General features: G+C 35.1%; 3 protein-coding genes across 7 annotated transcripts; 2 read left to right on the top strand and 1 right to left on the bottom strand.

Moving 5' to 3' along the window:
• Positions 1–1,021: 1,021 nt before the first annotated feature.
• Positions 1,022–3,729, top strand: LOC106171521 (pleckstrin homology domain-containing family J member 1). Its single transcript, XM_087002843.1, has 7 exons — positions 1,022–1,277; positions 1,539–1,622; positions 1,985–2,062; positions 2,258–2,348; positions 2,546–2,609; positions 2,778–2,901; positions 3,046–3,729. Exons 1-7 carry the CDS (start codon positions 1,184–1,186, stop codon positions 3,075–3,077), a joined length of 567 nt encoding a protein of 188 aa, XP_086858969.1. The 5' UTR covers positions 1,022–1,183; the 3' UTR covers positions 3,078–3,729.
• Positions 3,290–13,192, bottom strand: LOC106171506 (YTH domain-containing protein 1). 3 transcript variants are annotated; one of them, XM_087002839.1, is made up of 17 exons: positions 12,995–13,192; positions 12,389–12,481; positions 11,978–12,235; positions 11,546–11,608; positions 10,082–10,210; positions 9,752–9,901; positions 9,503–9,538; positions 9,022–9,170; positions 8,811–8,865; positions 8,480–8,597; positions 8,231–8,315; positions 7,840–8,000; positions 5,903–5,991; positions 5,591–5,658; positions 4,858–4,935; positions 4,309–4,428; positions 3,290–4,038 (listed from the first exon to the last, which is right to left on the bottom strand). In XM_087002839.1, the coding sequence occupies exons 1-17, from the start codon at positions 13,020–13,022 to the stop codon at positions 3,955–3,957; spliced, it is 1,764 nt and encodes a 587-aa protein (XP_086858965.1). In that variant the 5' UTR covers positions 13,023–13,192; the 3' UTR covers positions 3,290–3,954. The 3 variants fall into 3 exon arrangements, with proteins under 3 accessions (XP_086858965.1, XP_013407344.1, XP_013407349.1); XM_013551890.2 differs by having other exon boundaries at positions 11,555–11,608; positions 12,995–13,191; XM_013551895.2 differs by lacking the exon at positions 11,546–11,608 and having other exon boundaries at positions 12,995–13,190.
• Positions 12,853–25,011, top strand: LOC106171494 (cap-specific mRNA (nucleoside-2'-O-)-methyltransferase 2). 3 transcript variants are annotated; one of them, XM_087002838.1, is made up of 14 exons: positions 12,853–12,873; positions 14,784–15,315; positions 15,939–16,026; positions 16,534–16,651; positions 17,028–17,225; positions 17,413–17,503; positions 17,713–17,978; positions 18,401–18,559; positions 18,696–18,815; positions 19,010–19,186; positions 22,989–23,123; positions 23,260–23,358; positions 23,603–23,819; positions 23,998–25,011. In XM_087002838.1, the coding sequence occupies exons 2-14, from the start codon at positions 14,793–14,795 to the stop codon at positions 24,120–24,122; spliced, it is 2,316 nt and encodes a 771-aa protein (XP_086858964.1). In that variant the 5' UTR covers positions 12,853–12,873; positions 14,784–14,792; the 3' UTR covers positions 24,123–25,011. The 3 variants fall into 3 exon arrangements, with proteins under 3 accessions (XP_086858964.1, XP_013407323.2, XP_013407331.2); XM_013551869.2 differs by lacking the exon at positions 12,853–12,873 and adding an exon at positions 13,312–13,468; XM_013551877.2 differs by lacking the exon at positions 12,853–12,873 and adding an exon at positions 13,332–13,676.
• The last annotated feature ends 9 nt before the right edge of the window (positions 25,012–25,020 follow it).

Here is a 25,020-nt window from a genome sequence, read left to right as displayed (position 1 = left end):
ACAATTTGTCACGCCGAGATAATTTGAGGTGTTTATTGGAAATTAAATAGATAATCTTCTATCTGAAACTTACAAGTTTAAACAAATCTTGACCAATACGATTAAATCTGCCTCGCGGCAGGCACGCGCCTTAGTTAAAGTTTAACTGATTTATTAACTTATACCGTCGAAGTGTCCCATCTGCTGTATCAACTGGGTTAACCGATGAGGTACTTTTAATGTATTTTCGGCTTTATAGTGGATTAATATAGACTCTAATTATCTTTGAAAAGTCAAGTGATAAGCTTATTAAAACTTCTCTTGTTCACCGCTTGGTAATGTGTGTGTAGATGCATGTTTACAAGCATGCGTACGTTCATGTAGGCGTAGGCTATATGTTCTCAAAGCTACAGTAGGCCTACATATACTGGAGGCCCAGATCTGCGCAGTTTTCATATTGATAACTTGCGCAAGAAAAACGAATAAAAGTAGGCCTAAAGGGATTTAGATTAAAATGTTCTTTATTTCAACACACAACAATAATAATAAACATGATGATGATGATGATGATGAGAAATAGGGGAATGTTTTTTTTTTTTTTTTTTTTTTTTTTTTTTTTTTGGGGGGGGGGGGGTCACCGATGTTCACAAGCACCAAGACGCATACAACCCACTTTTTAAGTCCCAACGATACATAAGCTATTTACCAACAAACGTGGTAAGGCCAGTTGCGTTTGCAGTAGATTCTCCTGAAATGACCTCGTAGGAATGTTTTGTTGGCAAAATGGGGGGGGGGGGGGGGGTAATTTGTTAAGTGGTCGTCCAATAAAATTTCACTTATTAGCCTCTCTGCAAATATGATATAGCACTGCCATGGATATTTCATTCTATCCACACAGGATCCCAACTGTACCCTCATAGATCTACCAACGTTAGCAAAGATCTACCTGTAGCCAGCATTTCGGTAGACTATGTCGCAAATGACTATTGCGACATCAAAATAGTAGGTTTGAAACGCTCTATCATTTCACAATATTAGCGTTTGCCCTGAGAACGAGGCTCCAAAGAATGGTGGTGCTTGTTGTGAAGTGGGTACTTGATAAATACAAGAAGATGTTTTACTTCAAGCCTGAATGTTCTATCACCTTGGTTTTACGGTTTAGCACTTAAAACCCAAAACAGATATTAAGCTTGCTTTGTAGAAAATGAGATTCAATGAGAAGGAGCTGCGCTATGTCTCGAGGAAGATATCAGCAGATCGCGAAGGTCGATTGGCCCACAAACCACCTAGGGAAAATGGTAATTCAGTAAATGAGATCTATAATTTTAATTCTCAATTTTGGATTTTTGTATATTTCTCTTAATATTTCTCTCAATACTAAATTGTGTTCTTTGCGTTCCCTATGGTAAATGCACTTGAGGGGCTTTGTTTCACTTCTTGTGCAGAATGACACCAGAAAAATTTATGCACGTTGTAAAGTATCGGTTTATTGAAAAATGAAAAATTATTGCCCGTGACCTGAACATCTACAATTCCTCTGTAATATTTACTTAATACAGGTTACAAAGAAAGATGGTTCAAGTTGAAGAACAATTTGCTGTTTTACTACAGAACGGACCATGGGGTCATGTCAGAAACTGAGGAAAGTATCAGTTACAATGGCGAGTTAAAAAAATACTTTAACAAGTGTATCTAGCATTTTAGGGCCTTTTTTTATTTTGATCCCCCACCTAATCCCCACCAAATGCTTCATCCAACATCTCATGTCTGTTTATATTTCCAAGCTTTCATTAAAAGAATGTTCTTTCAAAAATGTTATTTTAAAACTGAGAGCTCACCTCATACCTCCTCTTGTTCCCTCCTTGCATAAGCTGAGTAATGTGTATAAATGTATGATTAAATACTGCTTTAAAGGATATTTTCTAATTTTTATTAAAATTCAAGTTTGTGGTTTGTAATATGTGTATTAACATCATGTTATATAGCAATACTTTTTGTTTGTAGGCATGTGGTATTTTAGTTCTTGAAAAATGCAGGACACAGATTGAAGTGGATGGAAACAGTCTGTTTGTGTTCTCAATTGGTTAGTACAATGTTATGTTCAGTTGCTTCTTTACATTATTGCAGTCATACCCGAGTCTTACATACATCCATTTATTTTGGTGCCCATGTCTTAGATTACCCATTCCCACCCTCATTTTGCCTGATCATGCAAGAAGGTAAACATCAAACTGCATATTGACACACATGGCTGAAGGCTTTTTTTTTTATCTCTCAGTGTTTGAAGATGACAGAGACAAGAAGCATATGTTCAGTGGCCAAAATGAGAATCAAATCAGGGAATGGATGGATGCCATCAATAGAGCAAGGTGGATAAAGAGAAATGTCCTTTGTTTTTATACACCATTATTTTTATTATCATGGATTGCAGTGGTTAAATGATTAACATATAAATAATCATGAATTGCAATTTAAAATAATAATTTGGGAATGCTGAAGATTACATAATTTAGAAAACATTTACTTGGTTTTATGTGGCTAATAAGCATTCCTTTTCCTTAACAAGTTTTGATCATCTGCGCTCCAAAATCCAAGTTTTGAGGTCTCAAATAGCACAGAGGAGAGGCAAGGTGGGATATACATGTAGTTGTTTGCAAAGATACCAGTATAAGAGATTATCTTTTTTTCCTGTATAGAGTTAAGAATGTAATTTTTTTTCAGAGAGAACATTTGTGATGTAGGATTGCTGTCCGTTTAAATTTGTATCTCCTCAGTTCATTATTTCCTCATTGCTTTAGGGTCCAGCATTAGCTTTGAGTGAGCAGCAAGTCAGACCAAGCATGCAGGAGACAAAAGAACATCACAGAATAAGACAAGACAAGCATTTCAGTTTGTTCTTCCCTTCAGAAATTGGAAGGAAAGGTAGTTGCATGTTAAGGTCCAATGGCTCTTTTAAACATTTCTTACTGAATAAATCAGTACTGTGTTCAGAGTAGCCTTTTCATTGAATTATGTAACATGTTCTTTGTGAATAGGGGAATTATATGAACCCTTTTTTGTTTTTAGATATAGGGGAGGCACTCCTTGTTGACTTATGACCATAAAGGAATGGGATCCATACCATAATGCCACCCAATAGCAGGGCAGAGTGACAGTAAAGAGCTGTTGTCTTTGGTAACACGACTGTAACAATTTTGAAATATCCGTGTACCGTTTCTTTGAATTCATCCCGAGTAGAATTACTTGGATCTCAAGGTGTTGCAGTGGATCAAAAAAATTATAAAATAAAATTAATGATAATAACAGTTAATAAATGTATACTATTTATTGAACAAAAACATTTTCTATTATACACAGATACCTTTTAAAATGTTTATAAATTTGCCACTGGTGTAATAAAACATTTACAGTTAAAGACTTAAGCATTAACTTAATATCTCTAGATGCTCAAGATCACAGACAATGTAGTCTTTCCATAACTAAATTGATAATGGTCTCTTTTCAATCAATTCTACCATGGAAATAATCTTGTATGCAAATTACTAACCTGGTAGGTAAATTGCATGGTTGAAATGTGACAATCAGAACATAAAATATAAATTTTACATTGCTAACTTTATATTTTTTACAGCAAGCAGAAAGTCCAACTTACTTTGGGTCTCCAGTAAGTCTTCTTCACATTATATACAATAGAATATTCACATTTCAATGTCAGAGTGTACAAAATGAATCTTCTTTTTACAAAACAAACAGGCATTTTGTTGTTTCTCACAATTTAGTTAAGCACTGGTCTTCTTGAAGTTCAAGTTCACTGCATTACAACATGATCACTGGCAGTAAGTACCTACTAGCTTGGTATCTAATGGAGTAACTACATGTATCAATGATCATTATAGTTCAGTACAGTCAGCTGAATGGTCCTTCAGTCTGTTCTCCTGAAAATATATTGTCTCAGTATGAAGCTACATGCTGTTCTCATCTTCTGCTGTCCCGATGACGCCTCTCCCGACTGCTTCCCCTATGCGTACGTCGCAAGAAGTCGTCAACTTCTCTATCATACTGAAATAAAGGTAACATTTAAAATGTAAATCATAAAAGCAAAAATTATACTCCATTAAAGAACATAAATTATAACATTAATAAATACTAAGAGGTGCCAACCAACAGAAAGTATGGTCCATACCAGAATGTTTAAATGCAATCTAAGTGAAAAAAAACTTGTATCTAACTTATTTCTCTCAAACGAAACATTCCTGGTCTTTTGTTCCCATTTAAGTATAAAATACCAGTTTGGAAGTATAAACTTCCAAAATGGTATTGTCTACCCACCCTCTTTTCATTGCTCCTCCTGCTGCTAGAAGGGAGGCCATATTCTGAGGGTGGAGCGTATGTATCTCGCCTGTCATAAGGATGGTGGTATGGAGGCATGTGTTCTCCATATGGCATGGGCTGCAACAGGACAGAACATTTCTTTACACTGAGAAGTTTCCAACAACATTAAACAATTAACCATACTTCAAAGCTTATTTTGTTCAGTCCACAGCAAAATATACAAACACAATTTAAGTTCTACTTCAGTCATTATTCAAATAAGGTCTTTCCAGTTCTCACGTTCAGAAGTTTGTGACTGGGACAGGCAGGTTTTCACCCATGTAACTAACCTTTCATAAAAATTGACAGAAAACTAAGGAGATGACAGGACAAAATTCCAAAGACCTTGATACTTGTCAAACCTAATGTTGGTTTCATCGAGATGTAATTTGTAACAAACTGTAGAAGTTGGCCAGATAAGACTATCCACAGAGAGACACAGATAAATAGACCCACAAAAAAATCTAGTCTACTTCCTTAACATCATTGTGTATGCACATTACTTACAGCTGGTATCCACTGTCCTGTCATTGGTGGCATGGGAGGGGCTCGGTGCTGGAATTCACGCATGTAGTCATGGTATGACTGGAAACGATACAGAATGCCATGAACCATGACAGGTCTCGCATATATTCTTGTTGCCATCTTTTTTTTTAAACATATTTATTAGTTCATGTGAATTATATAAAAGTATGTAGATATGAAGATGGCAAATCGCTTTGAGCATTATATGCTCATTTTAAGAGAACCTAAAAATATAACCAATTAACTAATAAATATCTATTGATGAATGAGAAAAGAAAAGAAAAGAAAAATGTTTTGTAATGATAAATACTGAAAGAGAAATTTAAAAATTAGTTCATTACAAGGGAGGCAGGAGGGCTTGGTACATCAGAGGACAGCTGAGGAGTAGGCAAGGATCAACAAACTCAGAACTACATTGTAGTACATTGTACACAGACTTAGCACTACACTGTAGCCCCTCATCTGCCATCCTTTTAAGAGGAAAACTGTTGTGATGCAGGATATTTCTTCTCATTTCGTCCTTTCTATTTACATCAATTCACTCCAAAATACTATGACCAACATCAAGTCTTCATGCTTGCTAGTTAAAGTGTACAAATGCTGACTGCTTTTTTTCACAACGAAAACTATTTTGATTGGAAATCTGTATCTGAATTGTTTTACTCAAGTTAATTTTTACTTGTATACATTCATATTTTGATGACTAATGACTCACCCCATTGATAAAAGTCTCTTTACGGACTCCAGCATAAGTCCTTGGTGAAGGCCGGTCTCGTCTATATGCTGAAATAAATCCATATCAGACTGAACTAAAACGATTCAACATACCATTCTTTAAAAAAGCTATTTCTCTCTTCCCTTCTTTCATAAGTTTGGGAAGTTATGTATTATAGAAAAGATCATTCACACACACGCACACAAAAAAACAACAAACTTTTAAGCACCTTAAAAAGATTATTTTAAAATAAAGAACTTCCTTTATTCCAACATACATATACAGGCTTTTTGAGGCCAGAAAACAACATACCGTCTCTACCTGGATCTCTTCCCATATCCAATCTACCCCTTTTAGGTCTTGGTTCATATTCATAAGATTCTCGCCTGCTGGGGCGACGCCTACCAGAAATAAAAGTTCAGGCATAATTATCACATGCAACTGAAAATGTTTTTACTATACATGTATTGTAAAAAATACCACAACACATGGGCATCAGTTTTTTCCTCGCTGTATCAAAACCTGAAAATTCAATAATATATAATTGTCAAAAAGAAAATACCACTCTATACATAAGAACATGGGTGGTTCAATTCCTTACCTTTTCAAATTCACTACTTTATGAAGTAGTAAACACCACTTTCAGATTTTAGAACATTTGCCAAATGGCTAAGCAATTGAAATAGCTTGTTTGGCTTTGACAGTCCACACATTGCAGCTTTGTTTCATACATCCATGGACATAACTTTCATAAAAAAATTGGGGTATGTTCAACATGCCCCACAAGTCATAAAAATTTAATTGATTATAAAGGACAAGTTATATAATGATAAAAACCAAGGGTTTAAAATGGAACAAAACAATAAGGTATACCAATAAATTGTCCAAAATGTTATTTACGATAATAATGATTTGTACAGTATTCTTTCTCTCAAAAATCACTTCAAGGATGTTTTAAACAGCATTTCAATCATTCCAAAATAAAATGGATTTTGTCCTAATTTTGTCCTAAACATCAAAAGTGTAGCAAGTTGTTAATTTCAAAATTGGTATTAGTATGGAAATACTGTCAACTGCCAAAAAAGCTATAGCTCTGATGTTCAGCTTTTTCCATTACAAAGCATATTTTGTTAGACAAAACAAGAGATATATTAACATACCCCTGATTGTTTAAAGTCCAATACTGCATTCAGGAAAGTCCTGCATTTTGAAGGGACATGCTCAACTAGTCCTTTGTGATTACAAATAGTCCTTAACATTTGAATATTTCTGCATTTGCTTCTTTTTATTTGAGCATTTAGTCCACGACTATCTTGTTTTCTTGGCGGAGTAAACAGCTGAAGGTCCTTACCCCGCCAAGATCTAACAAGCTCTATTTGGTATCATGATGCTTCCAAGTAGTAAAGTTTATTTATTATGTATGAAATGTAGTCCATTAGGACAAAATGCAGTCCATTTTCTCATTTCACACTGGATAAGCAATATGATACAAAACATAAGTGTCCTTTAACAGTCTTACTGCACATGTTATCTATGTCCCCCTTGTCTTGAGGTTTTGGCCACCACCAATACAGAAAAGCAAGAAACAAAAAGTCCACTACATCTGAATGAACTATGTGTGTGTGTGCATGCAGCAATAAACCGCCCTCAGAGCTACTGAAGAAAGAGTCCTTCAGTGTCTGTGTGTGGACTGGGGGCAAGTGTCTGCCGATATATGCTGCTGCTGTTGATGATGATACACACACATGTAAACATGTGCAGAAACTCCTGGTTAAGAAGCACAGAAATTCCAAGTGGTTGGCTTCTGCATGTGACTGAAATCCACCTTGTTACCATCTGTGGCTGACTTGTGTTCTCTGGTTTCCAATGAACAGGACAGAAACTGGCCTCTTAGTTCAGCCAGCCAATTGCAACTCCAAAATTTACCTGTAAAGGAACTGTTTACATGATGATGTCACCTGCACACAACAATCACAGTCCATGAAGATAACTTACCTGCCTTATCACACCTTGTGCATGAACCAAACACTGACTACACGTCAGTCTTATGCTGCCATCATTTTTTGGCAGAAGTGACAACATATTCCGTTGAATATGATGTATCTCAGAAGAAAAACCATTTATACAGGATGGTTTCTCAAGTAACAAAATGGAGTGAAACAGAAATTGCTCCCAGTCTATAACAGTATTCATAACAAACTGTCCATATTTGAGATGAGAAATTAAGTCCAAATTTGAATGTCTCTAACCTAGGTGAAATTCCTCGTCTTGGAAAACTTTCTCTGGGTGGTGGTCTACTAAATTTTGCAGGTCCTTTGGCCTTAGCCTTCCTTGTGATAGCAGAAATATCTATAGCTTCATCAGCTGGAAACATCCTACACAGTGCTTCTCCACACCTTGGCTCCACAGGCTGTAAGTATAGCAAACATAAATTAAGTCATTTGTGGACATAAGCACAATAGGATTCCTGGGCAGTCACTGTCATACATCACACAGAACATGTAAAGGGAGTACATGTACAAATGGTGTACAATATCAATATATCTTTGTTGCAGTAATCTGTGTTGCAGTAAACTTAGTATAAATAGTTTCAGAACACCCCATATAACACACTCTTCAACAGCAAAGCATGACTGTTACCTGTCCATCTCTCCCTATCTTGACTGGCTTATTGTCATTCCATGGGTTGAGGAGGTGGGCTGTCTTAGTAAATGGCAGGTCTCTCCTTGTAAAAGACAAAACATATCAGACTGTTACAACTTAATGAACAATAAGATGCATTGCATATAAATACATAATTATGATAAAATGTCAATTAATTGAAGAATCATACTGTCTACAATATCCAATTTCCATCCTAGATTAATGATGTAAACTAAAAGAGTATACCTGGTCACCCAGTCCAACTTGAACACTCCACTAAGGGCCTTGGCACTTAACCCTGGAGGTAGCACCCAGCGGATTGGTGGATGATCTTTATCTGATTCACTTGCTACACGAGCATACCCTGCATCAAAAAATGAAAAACACGTTCCTGAATTTTTTTTTTAAAATAATATTGACTTATAAAATTTGAAGACATTTACATCTTTAAAATCATTGTAACACCGATAAACAAACAGAACCCCTCAAAACATGATAGCCATAGAGGATACACGACCTGAGGAGGAAGGGTTTCAAGTACTTTGGTTTGTTAAGAGTAAAGTGATCATTAACTTACCTTGAAATTTTCCACTTTCTCTTACAGAGAAGATGAGAATTACGTTACGGCTTTCCTATAAAATAAAGAAGTTTTAAAAAAAGGGATGAAAAAGCACCTCTTATATCATGCAGTACATTAATTACACCACTTAGCTTACATCTTACTTTTACATATACAAATTTGGATTCCACAAAATTCAAAAATTAAATACATCCAATAATCCACTTACCCTGTAGGCTTTATTGATCCTAAACTCATTTTGTGGAGGGGTAGACCATACACCCTTAGCTTTGGCAAGAGCAACATTCTCATGATTGTTGCTTTTAATAATGAAATAGGTTGCCTCTCTAAAGATGTGTCTTAACTTATGCTGATATTCTGGAAAAAAATGATTTCCTTCAAATATTAAAATGCCATTGATGAGAAGTATTTTTAGTTTTACTGACATCAGCCTGGCCTATGGGTTATGCCATGTGCAACAAGTTACTTGTAAATTTTCTTAGGGTAAAACCCCTCATTTTCACCACTCAGGGTGGGAGTAACCTTTACCCTAAATTTACTTCAAGTCATAACTTAAAACCCTTTAAGAAACAAGAATTAGTGAACTGAATAGATCACATGAAGTCTTAAATAAATAACAAAAAATGAAATAAACTTAAACATAATTCACCATCTTAAGCCAATTTCACAGTTAATAAGAAGTAACATACCTCTCCTTTCAGCTGATGATCTTCTCTCTCTGCTTGCTTTAAAACAGAACAGTTCGGAAATAAAAATTTAAACAAATTCATAAGCAGAACTATCAGTATTTAAAATCAATTCAAAATCAGCTACCTTAACATTAGAAAAAATTGGTTATATTTATAGTTCTATTTTAATATGCCACTAACCCTATTTAAAAGCAACCTTGACCTTTGGTAAAAAGACAGTGCTGGGCAGGCTGTTCTGAGAACACTTACCTGACCGGCTTCTACTCCTACTGCCACTTCCTGAGCCACTCTTGCTCCGACTGCGACTTGGACGTTGGTTAGCTTCCCACTCAATGGGAGATATGCTACGACTGGATCTTTTGTTCTGTCCCTGTTGGCCCGTTTCCTCGCCATCTGATTCTAAATAATAGAGCATGTAAAAACACCATGTAAAAAACAGGTGGACTTAGGGGCAAGAAGATTCTACTAAAACTGATCATGTTTTGGTGCATACTGTTTTTCAGCAATGAAAAAAAGTGACAAAACTCAAAGTCACAATTTACATGCACGGTTTAGGAACCTGTAACTAGTTTAACCCACCTTCTCCAGACCCAGAAGCTACAGATCCATGGGCACTGCTACCTGCCTCACTGCGGATGTCATACTCGGGATTGTCATCTGCTTTTTCTTCCTCAGCACTGCTAGCATTCACTTTGCCATCACTTTCATCTGTATCAATAATTAAATTTAAAAGTTTTTGACAATAAATTGTTCAAAGTTTAAGATATCATTACTATCTAATAATTTCTTTGGTGCCTTTATATTATAATAACAAGCAAATCTAATATGTTCCTTATTACAACTACAATAAAAAGTTGAACAAATCCACAATGAAAAAGAAAAACAATAACAAATGTACAGACAACACCTATGAAGCATTCTCTTATTACACAAAATCTAATATAGGAGCATATATATGTATGTACGTAATAGCCTTCTCAACATTTTCATAGCATGCCAGCACACAAAAAATTGTTGCCAAACTGACATATAAAGGTTTTGCAGACATTTCCTGTTTTGTCCACTAGGAAAACAGACTCAAATGGTTAAGTAGACAGCAAAGCTGACAAAAATACAGACACGATTGAGGAAACAAGGCAGCAAAGCTGACAAATGTTCTGACATTCAGATGCAGAAAAGAGTGCACCAAATAATGTTTTGGCCAATTATGATCCACCATCACATAATGCTTTAAAACAGCATAATCATTCTTATCCTCTTACATAATGTACTACAAGTAAGATGGATATTAAAAAACTAGCAAGTAATTTGGTTTCATGGGCTATAAAAGCCACTGAAAATGCTAATGTGTGAAACATAAAATACTGAAACAAAACAAATCATTACCATAATTGTTAACCGAATGTGCAGATTATTGAAAGCAACTTGCTTCTTGGCCTAACAAAGCCAATCAGTAAATTTAAAGTAAAACAAAAATTCAACTTGGAAGTTATGGGGCAAATGTCACCAAAATTGTGCAAAAAAACAGAAATTGTAAATGTGATTCGATCATGCCAATTTTTGAAAGCAACTTGCTTTCTTTGAAAAAAAAAAACAAAAAAAAAACAGTCATTAATTTTAAGTAAAACAAAAATATGATTTGGAAGTTATGGGGCGATTGTCACCAAAATTGTAAAAAAAACTTAAATGTGAACGGATCATGCCAATTTTCATTAGCAAACTGCTTCTTTACCAAACAAAGCAACACAGTAAATTTAAAGTAAAACAAAAATATGGTATGACAGTTATGGGTCGAACATCACGAGACGGACAGCGATGACATGGACAGACAGACCGATCATATATATACAGACACTTAGTGTCTGTATATGAAAAGTAACTTATATATTGTAAGGATTTTAAATTCTGAACCAAAATGCACTAACACTCCTTTTCATACTTAAGTAATAAATATGTAAAAGAAGAAACATTTTTTGTGTTAAAGTATATACATTATGCTAATATCTATAGCTACAACTATATGGAGTTTCACATCTAACATACCCTTCTTACCCCTTTTCTTAGAAGTCTTCTTTTTTAACTTAGGAGCTTCCACCTCAGTTGTACCTGCAGATGCAGGGAGGGAGGTCAGTTTCCAAACAAAATGCTCACTCAAGGGAGAGGTTTTATTGCCAAATGATATATTTTCGATTTTAATCCATGGGGTGTGTAAACCCCCACCCCTACCCTGACTACTCATTAATCTTTTTCTTGCAACTAAGCTCCTTGATTGCATTTTAATGCAATGCATGGTTTTACCTAAATGACTAGTCTTACCCTATTTGACTATCCATTGAAAAATAAATACCTCTATCAAATACTGAATTTACATACCTTTTACATTTATAAATGCACCCCTAACAGCATGATAGATACAAAATTCTCTGCCAAGGTAAAAAGAATTTAAAAAAGAGAAAAGTCAGGAAATATGTTAACCTTTGTCATTTGCTTCTTTCAAAGCCTTCTCCTCTCTTTTAAGTCTCTTGACCTCCCGCTCTTTTTCAGCATTCATCCTCTCCAACTCTTTACGTCTCTTCTCCATTTCCTTCAACTGTTCTTCTTCATCTATGGTTTCATCCTCCAATTCAGGGGTATCTTCCGGTTCAGTAGGCTTTGCATTCCTTTTAGTGCCTTTTCCTCGTCCTTTTGCTGGGGCCTTAACAGGCCTAACTTTCTTATTGCGAGTTTTTCTCCCTATGAAAAACAAGTAAATTTTCATTTCAGAAACAAATTTTCTTTTCAAATGTGCTCTTAATTTGATAATGTCTCAAACACTTCATTATTACAAATATGTATCTCAATTCCTGTATACATGCTGTACAAGAGAATTACGACGTTTTTTGATACCTGGTTTTTTCTCTACATGTTCTTCAGCAGGAAAATCATCATCAACAGTTGTCTCCAAAATGTCGTCTAAGACTGCTGCATCACCTTCTGAATCTGCAATGACAAATATAAAACCATTTGGAAACATTTCAACAGAGACACTAGTCAGTAAAACATGTCAATTAATTGGTTCATTAAGCATTGAACTGGATTTTAGTTTTCCGATAAAATTATCATCTCTCGTTATAATTGAACAGGCTTGAAGTTTCTTATAAAACAGGAAAAAAGTGTATCGATAATCTAATTTTTCGAAAAGGAAGAGACGTTGATCAAAGTCACCTTATGACTGAATTTATAAATATACTGAAAATCAGAGTTCTAATCTGAGCAGGTACACTGCGATTTGTTGAGAAGTTAGTGCAATTCCTACCAAAGAAGAGTGTTCAAAACTTCACCCACGAAGACAAAAAAGCGTGAACTTGAAATCGAGAAATGCGCTTTAATGAGTAAGTAATATTACCACACAGTGAAATAAGTAAACTAATTAAATATATCTGCAGGTTACAGCTTCGAATTCGTGACCTCGTGCGACGAGAACAAAAAGAAAACGCCAGAGTGAAAACTTACCCTTGTGTTCGACAGCTTCCTCGCTCATCTTCTGAACCTCCACCTCAGAAGACTCTGTAACTTTGCTCACTCACTGGCGCCAAAGCTGCATGCAAAATTTTGGTGATCACACGTGTATTTATATCAAAAACGTTTATCTCCTCAAAGACTAAGATATGGCGTCGGTCTGTTTTTATCAATTAGGAATTGTCACGCGAGAATCGGCGAGAAGTAAGACAGACCCACGTCGTACTTCCGAAAACAGAGTAAACATAAAGAATAATACCATAACGATATTGTGGACATTTCTAAAACTAGTATAAGAATAAGTATTTTAATTATGTCAATTGCTATAATTCTCAAAAGACTAGCGTCACTTTTTTCATGCAAGTATAATTTTTAAAAATGAACAAAACTGGCTAGCGATACGACGTAGAGCTGCACGTGCTGTCAGATGCGAGCAAAACACTGAGCGAAAAAGTAACCGTTTAGCAGGTATAACGGGCTTATATAAACTTTGAAAAGTAATAAAAATGGGAAGCAATGTATGGAAATGATGTATCTGATCTTATATTTGCACAGTTCATACTTATTATTAGAATTCGACGGAAATTTATTTTGCGGATTGGCACTGGCCGGTTTGCCACGGCCGAGGCTAGCACTGTCTTCCTTATGAAAAATTAGTCTGTGGCCCTGGTAGAAGGTAATCAAGATGCTTTTTTTTAAATGATTCTCAATTTGTGAGGTTATTTTTGTTTTTAAAAGCACAACGTTTTACACATAGATTTAATCAAAATCTATCCTTTCTCTTTATGCAAATGTACAACTTAATGTAGCCTGTGTAACCCATATGCATTTAGTGAAACTGTAATAATACATTATTTACATTATTTTATGCATATACATATTAGTGAGCGTTGTTTGTAGAAATGTTTGTCTTTCACAATTAATTGTGTTTAGCATTTTGTATATTTTTCATAGAGAGATTTTTCATTTTCTATTTAAAAAAAAAAAAAAAGTAGACTTCGTGTATTTGTATGTAGAAAGATTGGTACTTTTGTAGTATACCCCCCCACCCTGTAACTTCATGAAACTTTCATTTTTCAAACATTTTTTTACATTGTCTTTTTCACCTATGTCAAAACTGTTGAAATAAAATGTTTTTGTAATTACCTGTGGTCTTTTTATTAGTTTTAATCACGTTTAATCCACCCCATTGAAATACAATGTTAGAATCTTCAATTTACACCCGCAGTCAATAACTTGCCGCGTTTTCGTTGGCTAACTCTACCTTATTTTATGTGAACATAGGATTGATACATTGTATATACTTGGACTTCCTCTGTGAAATTATTATGAGCTACTTGTTCACATAAAATTACCTTTGAGTTAGCCAATGAAAACGCGGCAAGTTATTGACTGCGGGTGTAAATTGAAGATTCTAACATTGTATTTCAATGGGCTGGATTAAACGTGATTAAAACAAATAAAAAGTCCACAGGTAATTACAAAAGCATTTTATTTCAACAGCTTTGACATAGAGAACAAGAAAATGTAAAAAAACTGTTTGAAAAGTGAACGTTACAGAAAGTTACAGGGTGGGGGGGTATACTACAAAAGTACCGAAAGATTTTCCATTTACTATCTTACTAGACTTCATGTATAAATATTGGATTATTTGTAGAAATGTTTGTCCCAACCCGGTCGGTGAATAGCTGCAAAGCTAATGTTTCCTTTCAATTTATACCCGACATGAAATAAAATTTATTGTATTGCATTGTAATGTAACAATGTTATGTTTTGTTTGTAGAATACTGGAATGGGGCGTAAGAAAAAAAGGAAAAGATATTCTAGTGGTATGGGATGCCAGGTTACGTATTGTGATTACCTGACTAAGGAAAAAGCAGATGAAGAAAATATTGCAGCCCATCGTGAAATATTAAAAGAAATTTTCTGCAAAAAATTCTCATACGAAAAACCACATGATGCACCCTGGGTCCTACCAGACAATTGTGGTTCTGATAAAACTTTAACTTTGAAGACATGGGAGACTTTTATGAACTTAAAAAAAGAGCTGAATGACACTAAAAGCCTTCTCAGTGATAAAGACATAGGGACATGGCACAGACATACCCAGCAGGCAAATCCAGCAGGAAAGGTTGTCAGCAGTATAAAAGAGATGTTTAGCCCAGAACTATGCACACAGGCATGGTGTAAATTTTATGAAATTTTGTCTCATTTTCATCTTATTCCTGATGAAGATGACACATTCAGAACACTGCATTTGTGTGAAGCACCTGGGGCTTTCGTTTGTAGTTTAAATCATTATTTGAAATCAAAAAGTAAGTACCAATATATACTTTGCATGTATGTAACTTCTCTTTAATTTCTTTGATTTACATGTTTTTTTCATTTTATACACCTTCTTAATTGTGTTTGTATTTTTGTCACCAACTACAAAGGTTATTTCAACTTAAAAAAAAGTTAATTTTTCAGATTTGTTTTCTTTTGCCTCAAAAATTTACTTTCTTCCGCAAAATTTTGATTTTATCTTCATATAAATTATTTGTAAAGCTTATTATAACAATATTTATGCTTGCAGCTATAAGTTGGATTGATCCTGCACTTTAAACTTAGGAGTGATAAAAGCAAACAAATTGTGACATTTTTTATCTAAAAAATAAAAGAAAAATTCAATGATTAAAATATTAAAATAATTAACGTTTAATACAACTAAGTTAATACATTGAATTTGTGAGTGCCCATAGGATAAAAGTCATTGTAGATGATGCAGATGATGCAACATGATGCTACTGGTATATGAATACCCTTATTTTATATAGAAGTAGGGAATTAAACTGATAACATCGCATTGGATGTATTTAGTTTTCAATCAGAAATCAATAGACAGATTTCAGTTTTGACTAAAATGTCTCATTCACTTTTATTTGCTTCTTTGTGACAGAAGCTACCACATGTTGGGAGTGGGAGGCTAACACACTGAACCCCTATTATGAAGGCAGTGCAGTGTCCAGTATGATTGGTGATGACAGGTGAGGTCATATGAGAAGTGGCTAAATTTAAATAAAGCATTAAGAATATTAGAACATTTTATCGATCTTTGTTTGCTTAAGAAAACTCAGGTTATTAAATATGCAAATTTTAAGATAGTTTTACCAAAAGTTTTTATGCATAGTGCATAGTTCTCAGTTCATTGATAGCTAGAAACATTTCACGTAATGAATGACCCTAATTACAATCGGCTGCATGACCACTTTCACTTTTCAAGACTGCTCTTAATTAGGAAAACTCATAATATGCAGTGGAACCAAATGATAATAAATTTTATAATCCTACATATAGACCATACTGTGTGGAATGTAGCTTGGTGGTCCACTGAGTTGTATGTGCTTATGTGAGTTTTGATAGCTTCTCCAACACTACTTTTATCGAATAACTCAAAATAGATGTTATCAAGGCCCATGGAATAAAGCTTGATAGTTGGACATGTGGGCCAGCTATGATGCATGTAAATTATTTGGACAACTTTTCCATTATAGACTGTTGTACCATACACTGGAACACTGGAACTTTGGCAAAAATGGAACAGGTGACATAATGGACTTGGAAAACCATGTTTTCTTGAGGGGAGAATATAACAAAAACACTGTGAAATTGGTATGTATTGAATTGTTATTCTTGATTTATTCCACTGATATTTATTTAAAATTTAGTAAGATAGTGTTAGAAAAGTTTACATTTATTCAAAATGTTAGATTTTATTGTGCTTGGCTATCAAAGGTTCAATTTTCCAATTTTTTTCTGTGAGGAAGAATAGTTGTAATTGATTTCTGTACTTGTTCCCTCTAGTTTAAGTCAAGTGAATACAAATTGAACTGTAATAAAATATATTTACAAGGTAGTTTGAGTTTGAAACTTTGAAACAGAATGACTGTCAAATTAAAAGTACCAGATGATTTTTTAGCACCAAAATCCCATGAATTATCCTTAATTTATTTATTTATGTTTACTTTATAGTGTCTTCTCTTTCCAGGTGACAGCAGATGGCAGTATTGACTGTCAAGACAACCCTGGTGAGCAGGAACAAGTAGTGGCACATCTCAAAATGTGTGAATGTCTGCTGGCTTTGTCTGCTCTAGGGAAAGGTGGACATTTCATACAGAAAATGTTTACTATGTTTGAAAGCAACACTATTTGCTTGATGTATCTCCTAAATTGTAGTTTTGAAGAGGTGAGTTGAATTTATTTTCTTAAAATAATATTTTCAGCTGCATGCATGTATTTATCTCACCAAACAACTAAAAGTTTTAAAGATTGCCCTCATGCATGGAGTAAAGGTGTTCTCTCCTAACATTTTCTAATATCTTTTCCAAGAAGTAGAGAAAGTATACTGCATTTCTTAGTTTAATTTATTTTAGGTTCACCTTTATAAGCCAGCCACCAGCAAACCTGGTAACTCAGAGGTCTATGTTGTTTGTGTAGGGTTTTATGGAAGAGAAACAGTTCATGGTAAATATGTGGGTAGAGTATTCTGTGTCTGTGCTCTTGAAAGGAGAAAAATTATCAGCAATTAAATAATGTCATATTGAATTTATGATACTTATTGTCTGTGATTCATTTCACAAAAAATTAATGAAGCATTCAGTTTTGTTTTCTGCTCTAGCACCAGTGAATGGGGTTTAAAGTAACACACAAAAATACATTTGTTTGTTTTTCAGAACACATAAAATGTAAAACAAGTAATCCTGTTTTTCCACCAAGCTCCATACCCCAAACATTCATAGACCAGCACATCAAAGGCTGTGAAATGTTCAAGAAGTGGCAGACAGACACTATACATAGAAATATTAAACTCTTAACAGCATCCCCTGAAGAAAAAGAGATATTGAACGAGCAGCAAAATGTAGCTGTGACTATGTTTATAGAGAAATGTCATTTACAGGCCATTAGAGAGGAAGAGAAAATAGTGGTACCAAAGAAAAGAGTAAGAAAATGTCAGACAGTAGTGTTAACTGGTGTTTTAAGATGTAGATTTTATCATTCATTGGTTCAAGGGAAAGGGTAATTAAAAGATGTACTGTTTTCAGAAATTAGTATATAAGAATTAGTATATAAGAATATATATATTATTATATATATATATATATATATATATATATATATATATATATATATATAAGGGGATGAATATATGTATCTGCACGTCCACGATACTCTGTAACAGCAGTGGGTGATCACCTTTGAAAGTCTATCAAAATATTCCTATATATATATATATATATATATATATATATATATATATATATATATATATATATGTATATATATATATATATATATACACACACACACACATTGCCATTATAGATATCATGAGTCAGTACATTTTAAATGTATTTTTTGTAGCCTCACAAGATGGCTCATTTTGCTAGCTGTCACCCAGGACAGCGGCACTTAGAAGGATCTTATGCTCACAGACAATGGCAGCAGAAGTTGCAATGGAAAGAGAGAGTTTTGGCTTGGAAAGAACACGATCTTGAACATGTAGATGACATGTGGTTGGAGGTGAGGCAAATCACTAGCATCTTTTGTAACTTCTTTACGTTCATTAGAATTGAAAATGTATTTTTTCATAACAATAGCTTGCATTGCATTACACTGAAATCATAACTGTATTTGCAATATTTTTATTTTCTTGTAGAGTTCATCGGGAGACCCAGAGATGAAACTAATTACTACATTTGGCAGACAAGTAGACAAGATAAGAAGTTCAAAATTTTGTGACATCAAATTGTTAGAAGAATTAGCAACTCTACAGCAGGTGTGAAGTAATTTGAATCATATTTTTATTTTGAAATCTCACTAACCTCTCAGACTTAAATTTCAAGTAAATGAATAATATATGTTACATTACATTAAAGTATTGTACTGAGTAAGAATTTTGTCATCTGAATATATTACTTTGCTTGTAATATTGTGTTTATCAATGTCAAGGATGAATGTAATTTGTATTAGACGGACTGTCACCAAGTGCTCACCTTGCGGAATGAAGACTGGAGTGGAGTGACAAGCCTGCTGAGTGATACATTCCAGAACAAGTGTATAGCTCTGATTGATACTGGGTCTTTCAGTGAGCATTGCTGTCACAGAAAATGGTTGGAGAATGAAACAACCAATCCTTCACATAATCAGGTGTGTGTAATCATTTAATTCTGTGTAGCTTAGTAATAGTTAGGCGGCTAAGCCAAAAAATTGTGCAAAAGTTGATAAAAGCATGAAACTTTCCACGATGAATGACCATTGGGTGTTTGTCAATTTTGGATCGGGGGGCAACTCCAAAAATCACAAGTACCCGGATGAGCAACTTTTTTAAAATATGCTGACTCAGCATTTTATGTACATCCAGAATTCACGTAAACGAGCACTACCGGCGTTAATTATGATAGACTCTAACATGAATAAATTTGAGAAACGTACACTAACTGTAAACATCTATTACAACAATGATGACGTCATGATGACGTCACTGGGAGATATTGCAAAATACAAAATGACAAATATCCACTCACTCGCATATGCCAAATAGTCGAACCCTGCAATGATATTTCCTGTAAACAGAAATGCATCCTTGAGGGCTAAATAGGTTGAGTTGGCTTGGTTTCTACTTCCGAGACTTTGAGCATTTTCAATATGGCCGTCAATTTTTAGAGAAAATAGAAAACAACCAAGAGTTGACAGATATAATTTATTTGTGGCTATTTTGAACACATTTCCCGTCATAAGAACACAGTAGGATAAATGACTGCATACTAGCATGTTTCTGGTATTGAAAAATCAAAATGGCCGCCAACGCATACAGCAGAGAATGAAGTATAGCAGTATAGTCCGTCTATAATGTGTATAATTATTCTAATTAAAACTTTTTATGCCTTCGATTTTTCTGTTCATTTAGATTTTTAATTAGCCATGATCCTTACCTATCATTATCAGCTTGTTTGACACTCAAAAATAAAAGGAATGAAATGAAAAAAAAAAGAAAGAATAATTTTCAAAGGAGGGGGGTATAAATAAAAATATTTGAAAAATAGTATAAAAATATTTCAAAAATTCATTAACCAACTTATTTTGGCAATTTCCTTTTGGTGGGAGTCTGAACTGCTAGAGCACGTTTTAATGCAAAATAAACATTCAGTAGTCAGTTATTACCATCTCAACCATGTGAATAAATTTTGCTCTTGCAGGGTTAGACATTAGCATATTTCACTCAGTTGCGAATGAACGCATCCTAACCACTGGGTCTCCCGCTGACGATCTTCCACTAATGAGGCCCTTGAACAAATATTCAAATTGCCTTCTCTTTTTGCTCGGATCAACAATTATCTCCCGCTGACGATCTTCTGCTGACGAAGTCCCTAAAACAAATATGAAAATTACCTTCTCGTCTCGCTCGGATCGCTACCGATATTCCGCTGACAAAATGAAAATTGCCTCTTCATCTCGTTTGGATCGCCAAAGTCTAAATGACATTTGCTACGGACGCCGTACAATGAACTCGTACATGTTTTCCGTGGGATTTTTTTATGACATCGTAAGTGGTTACGGGCAACGGCAATTACCTCTACAGTACATGCTTGTGCCGTGTTTTGTCGCTAAAGCCTATAGGTCCCAACTACGTTTTGGACGCACGGTATTTAGGTTCCTTGCGTCCTGCTAGATCGCACGTAGCGGCTGTTGATCAAGTTTCTACGTGCTGTTTGCGTCCTCCAAAAGTCGCAAGATGGACGTGCTCCTCACGCACGAACTCCCCCGTTTTGCCAATTTTTTTGGCCGTAGACCACACGTAGCAGCCCGTACGTTCGGTTGGGACCTAGGCTTTATATGAGCTTAAGCCTGGGTCCCAACTCCACGCACGATTTTCTGGACGTACGGTATTTTAGGTTCCTCTCGTCTGGCTGGGCCGTAGCTAGATCGCAGGGAAGAAATCAAGTAACTGGTGATTGTAATTAGTGCGCAAGAAGAAAGTGCGTGGACAGTACCTGAGAAGCTCAGCCTCCGCGTGTCAGAAGTATCTCTGCGCCCGACGGGCTTTAGCACGTGTCCCGCATCGTGCACTACGTACGTTATGTGTACAAGGAGTACAGGCAACGCAAGGGCAACGCAAGTAGACGTAGGGCAGCCTTGGTTGTTGCTCGTCCTTTGCACGGGAATCTTACGTGTTGAGATGTTTTGGGGGAGGTATAAAAACAGGTGCATGTTTGAGAAGGTCATTATATCCGCAGCAGTGTTCAAAGATGGTGAGCCCAATCATACTTTGCTTGTCCCCTCTCCCCCTCTCCCCTCTTGCTCTTTGCTGTCTTTTTAGGCATTTTACAACTTGACATCAATTTTCGGTCTTAGACCAGACTTAGAAGCCCGAATGTTGGATTGGGACCCAGACTAAAGGATATGTTATTGTAGGGAAAATTCACTTTGTCGGGTGAAAGTGATCATACCGAGTCCGTTCAGTCTCAGTGCAGTTGCAGCACGCCTTCCGTGTGGCTTTTCTTGGAGATAGACACGATGTCGGGACATATTCCTAGGATTTTTAGCACCCATGTGGTTAGAAGAAAGAAGCACAACTTCAAATTTGTGAATTTGGTGGCTATTTTGCTATTTCTATTAACATGACTTGCAGATTATGGGAAAGAAAACCCTAATAAACACCATCATTGTTAACATGCAAATAGACTTTAAAATGAAGAATCTTCACGCACTGTATATAGTTTGATGTAAATTGCTATGAATACTTATCTAATTTTGCGTAAAAATTGGCAGCCATTTTGGGTAACGAAAAGTGCCAATGTCCCAGAAGTTAGTAAAGCCAAGCTAAGTTGGCTTTTCTGACCAAAAAAGGGGCATTTCTTTTTCAAACAATTACAGAAAACAACATAGTATTGTTCAACTATGGGACCAATTAGATGGGTAACCTGACTACTTAGGGCTTACGCCCTCACCACACATAAGTTGAATATTAAACAAGCAGATAATGATAGTGTAGGATAAAAGCTAACGAAAAATCACGATGAACGGAAAAATCAAAGAAGAAGATGCCGTTAATTAGACTGATGATACGAGAAATATGCTGATTTTGCCATTTACTTTACCCTCTGCCTCTACCCTATGTTTTGGCGGCCATTTTGTTTTTTCATCAGTAACAACGACGTGCTAGGATGTAGTCTTGTGCCCTACTGTGTTCTTCCGACATGAAACACATTCACAACAGCCACAAATAAAATACATCCGTCGACTTCTGCTTGTTTTTCTGTTTTTCCTCAAAAATTGACGGCCATATTGAAAATGCTCAATGTCTCGGAAGTTGCAATCAAGCTAATTTTACCTTTCTAACCCTAAAGGATGCACTTCTGTAATAAAAAATTAAGGAAAAAACATTACAGAGTTCGACTATTGTTCCTGTAGGTGAAAGTGGATATTTGTCATTCTAAATTGTGCACTATCACCCAGTGACGTCATCGTGACGTCATCATTGCTCTCATACCTGTGCACAGTGAGCGTACGTTTTTAAATCTATTTATGAAATCATAATTAGTACTGTTAGTGCTCGTTTTGATGAAATCTGAATGTACATAAAATGCTGAGTCAGCATATTTAAGAAAGCGTCTCATCCGGGTACTTGTGAATTTTGGAGTTGCCCCCCGATCCAAAATTGACAAACACCCAATGGTCATTCATCGTGGAAAGTTTCATGCTTTTATCAACTTTTGCACAATTCTGGATATAATTTGGACTTAACCGCCTGACTATAAAGAAAGAGCAGCGTTGAACATATTTTTCCCCATATTTGCATCTGTATTTCTGGTCCTTTTTTTTTTTTTTTTTTACAGTGAATAACATTACATAACTGCATGAAAACAAATATTTTTCTTAAAGTGGTTTGGTTACTATTGAATAATTCCGTAATTGTATGTGCTCTTTTTTCTGTTTTTTTTTATTTAAGACCACAAGACTGGCAGTTCATGGTGAAATTATGAAGCAGGATGTTTTACCAGTTCATTTCTTAGACTTCACAAAAGAGGAAAATAAAACAGATATCAAGAAATTCTTTATTGATCAAGTCTTTTGCATGATGAAGGTAAATAACTTTAATTATATTTTATTGCAATGCATTCAAATTAGTTTTGGTTGATAAACAAAATATATAAGATTTTAAAGTTACATACAGCTTGCAAATTACTGCTGAAAATGTAGGCATACACTTTGTAATTTAGGAGATCCGTCCTGGTGGAACCGCCCTAGTCCAACTCCACACTACACTGCTCAGGTTCACTGTTGGTCTCTTATATATACTGCATAAACTGTTTTCAAAGGTAGGTCATCAGTCAAATTTCGTTTTGATTTGTTGCCGTGTGAGTGGCATGTCACGCTGTGACAGATCTTTAATGCTTGAGGTGATATTACAGTGATGATGTATGCAAATAAATTCATTGTATTGATTACTTCTATCTTTATTTGTTTAATTGGTATCTCAGTGCGTGTTTGCATATAAAATTAGTGTAATTGAACACATTATTAATCAGTTTTTAAATACTAACATGTTCTCTCTTTTGCTAGGTGACCATAAAAAACTACACAAGCAGTACTGATGTAGCTCCACAGAGGTACTACCTGTGTACTGGTTATCAAGAGCAGGAGGAAATGAACTCACAGAACCTGATGCAACACTTATTGGCAATTCAGCAAATCTTGTCGGACAACATGAGTGATCCCAATGATATTAGTCATCTGAGCAAGGATGTTTGGGAGGTTATAGCATTGCCGAGTTTGTTTGGTAAGTACGTCAGTAATACTGTAAAGATCATTAATATCATAATTCATTTAAGTGATTCATGTTGAATATGTAGAAACAATATAACACCACGTATCCATTGTGCTTGATCGGAATATGAAACTTGTTTTTGTTATGCACATAAATGTCTTATTAATAGAATTTTTGAACCTTTTTCCAGAAAAAGATTTCTACAGATATATATACCAAAGCAACAATGTGTTTATGAAACAAGAAATCAACTACCTTATTCACCTGAATAAACTTTACTACAAGACCAGCCATTCAAGTGGTGGTGTTAGTTGAAAAAGGTCTTCTAAGAGGTGTTTGTGGAACTTTAAATGATTTTATTACCTAATACAATACAGACAGAAAAGTGTTGGGAATAGAAGAGGAGCAGCAAGGTAAAATTTTTACAGAGGGCACATGTAGGGAATTGGCAGTTATGAAAATGAGTTTCATGCCACAATCAACTTATTGGACACTGTGATATATGCAGCATTTGGAAGCTCATTTGTAGAACTTAAATAGTACAGATGCCCAGTTTTGTCATTAATTAATAGTCAAAGGAATTTGTCTACACAACAAAACAATTTAAAGGTTTATGTCACATTTTAATAGCTAGATCTCTTTTTTAAGTTCCATTACAAAGTGCAAGAATGATCCATGGTATTTAGTGACTCAAGAGTGATGTTTTTAGCCAGTAGGTAGCTATGAAACATTTTAACTGTTATCCACAGGTTAAAGGACAAAGAGTGGTAAAATTAATACATTCTTTTGTGAAGTATTTGATACGTTTTAGATGTTCTGAGGCAAGATGTGGTGGCTTGACATAAAATTTTACATGTGACCTACTTTGCTTCTGTCCCACAATCATTAACTCCATTCTTAATATAAGCTAATCCTTGGGATGGTTTAAAATTTAGCCAAAATCACAATTCAGCTTAGCTATGAACAGTTATGTAGACATTACCTTTCTTCCTGTGTTGTACAGGATCCCTTCTCTTGTTGCCCAAACATTGTTTTTTTAGACACATTATTTAAATTAATAGAAAGCATGCATGTGTTCATTTACAGCTTTACTTATCTCAGCCGTTAGTATTCCAAGTCTACTAATAATTTAAGTGCTTCATCCTGCCAAATCAGGAGATCCATGTAGGAACTGTTGTAAAAAGTATAGACATATCAAAGTCCCCTTTCTTGG

This window comes from Lingula anatina, chromosome 1 (assembly GCF_051362555.1).
Source record: "Lingula anatina isolate TDL-2025a chromosome 1, LinAna3.0, whole genome shotgun sequence".
Taxonomy (NCBI): domain Eukaryota; kingdom Metazoa; phylum Brachiopoda; class Lingulata; order Lingulida; family Lingulidae; genus Lingula; species Lingula anatina.
The sequence above is the reverse complement of the archived record's forward strand: the minus strand, read 5'-3'. Positions and strand labels throughout refer to the sequence as shown.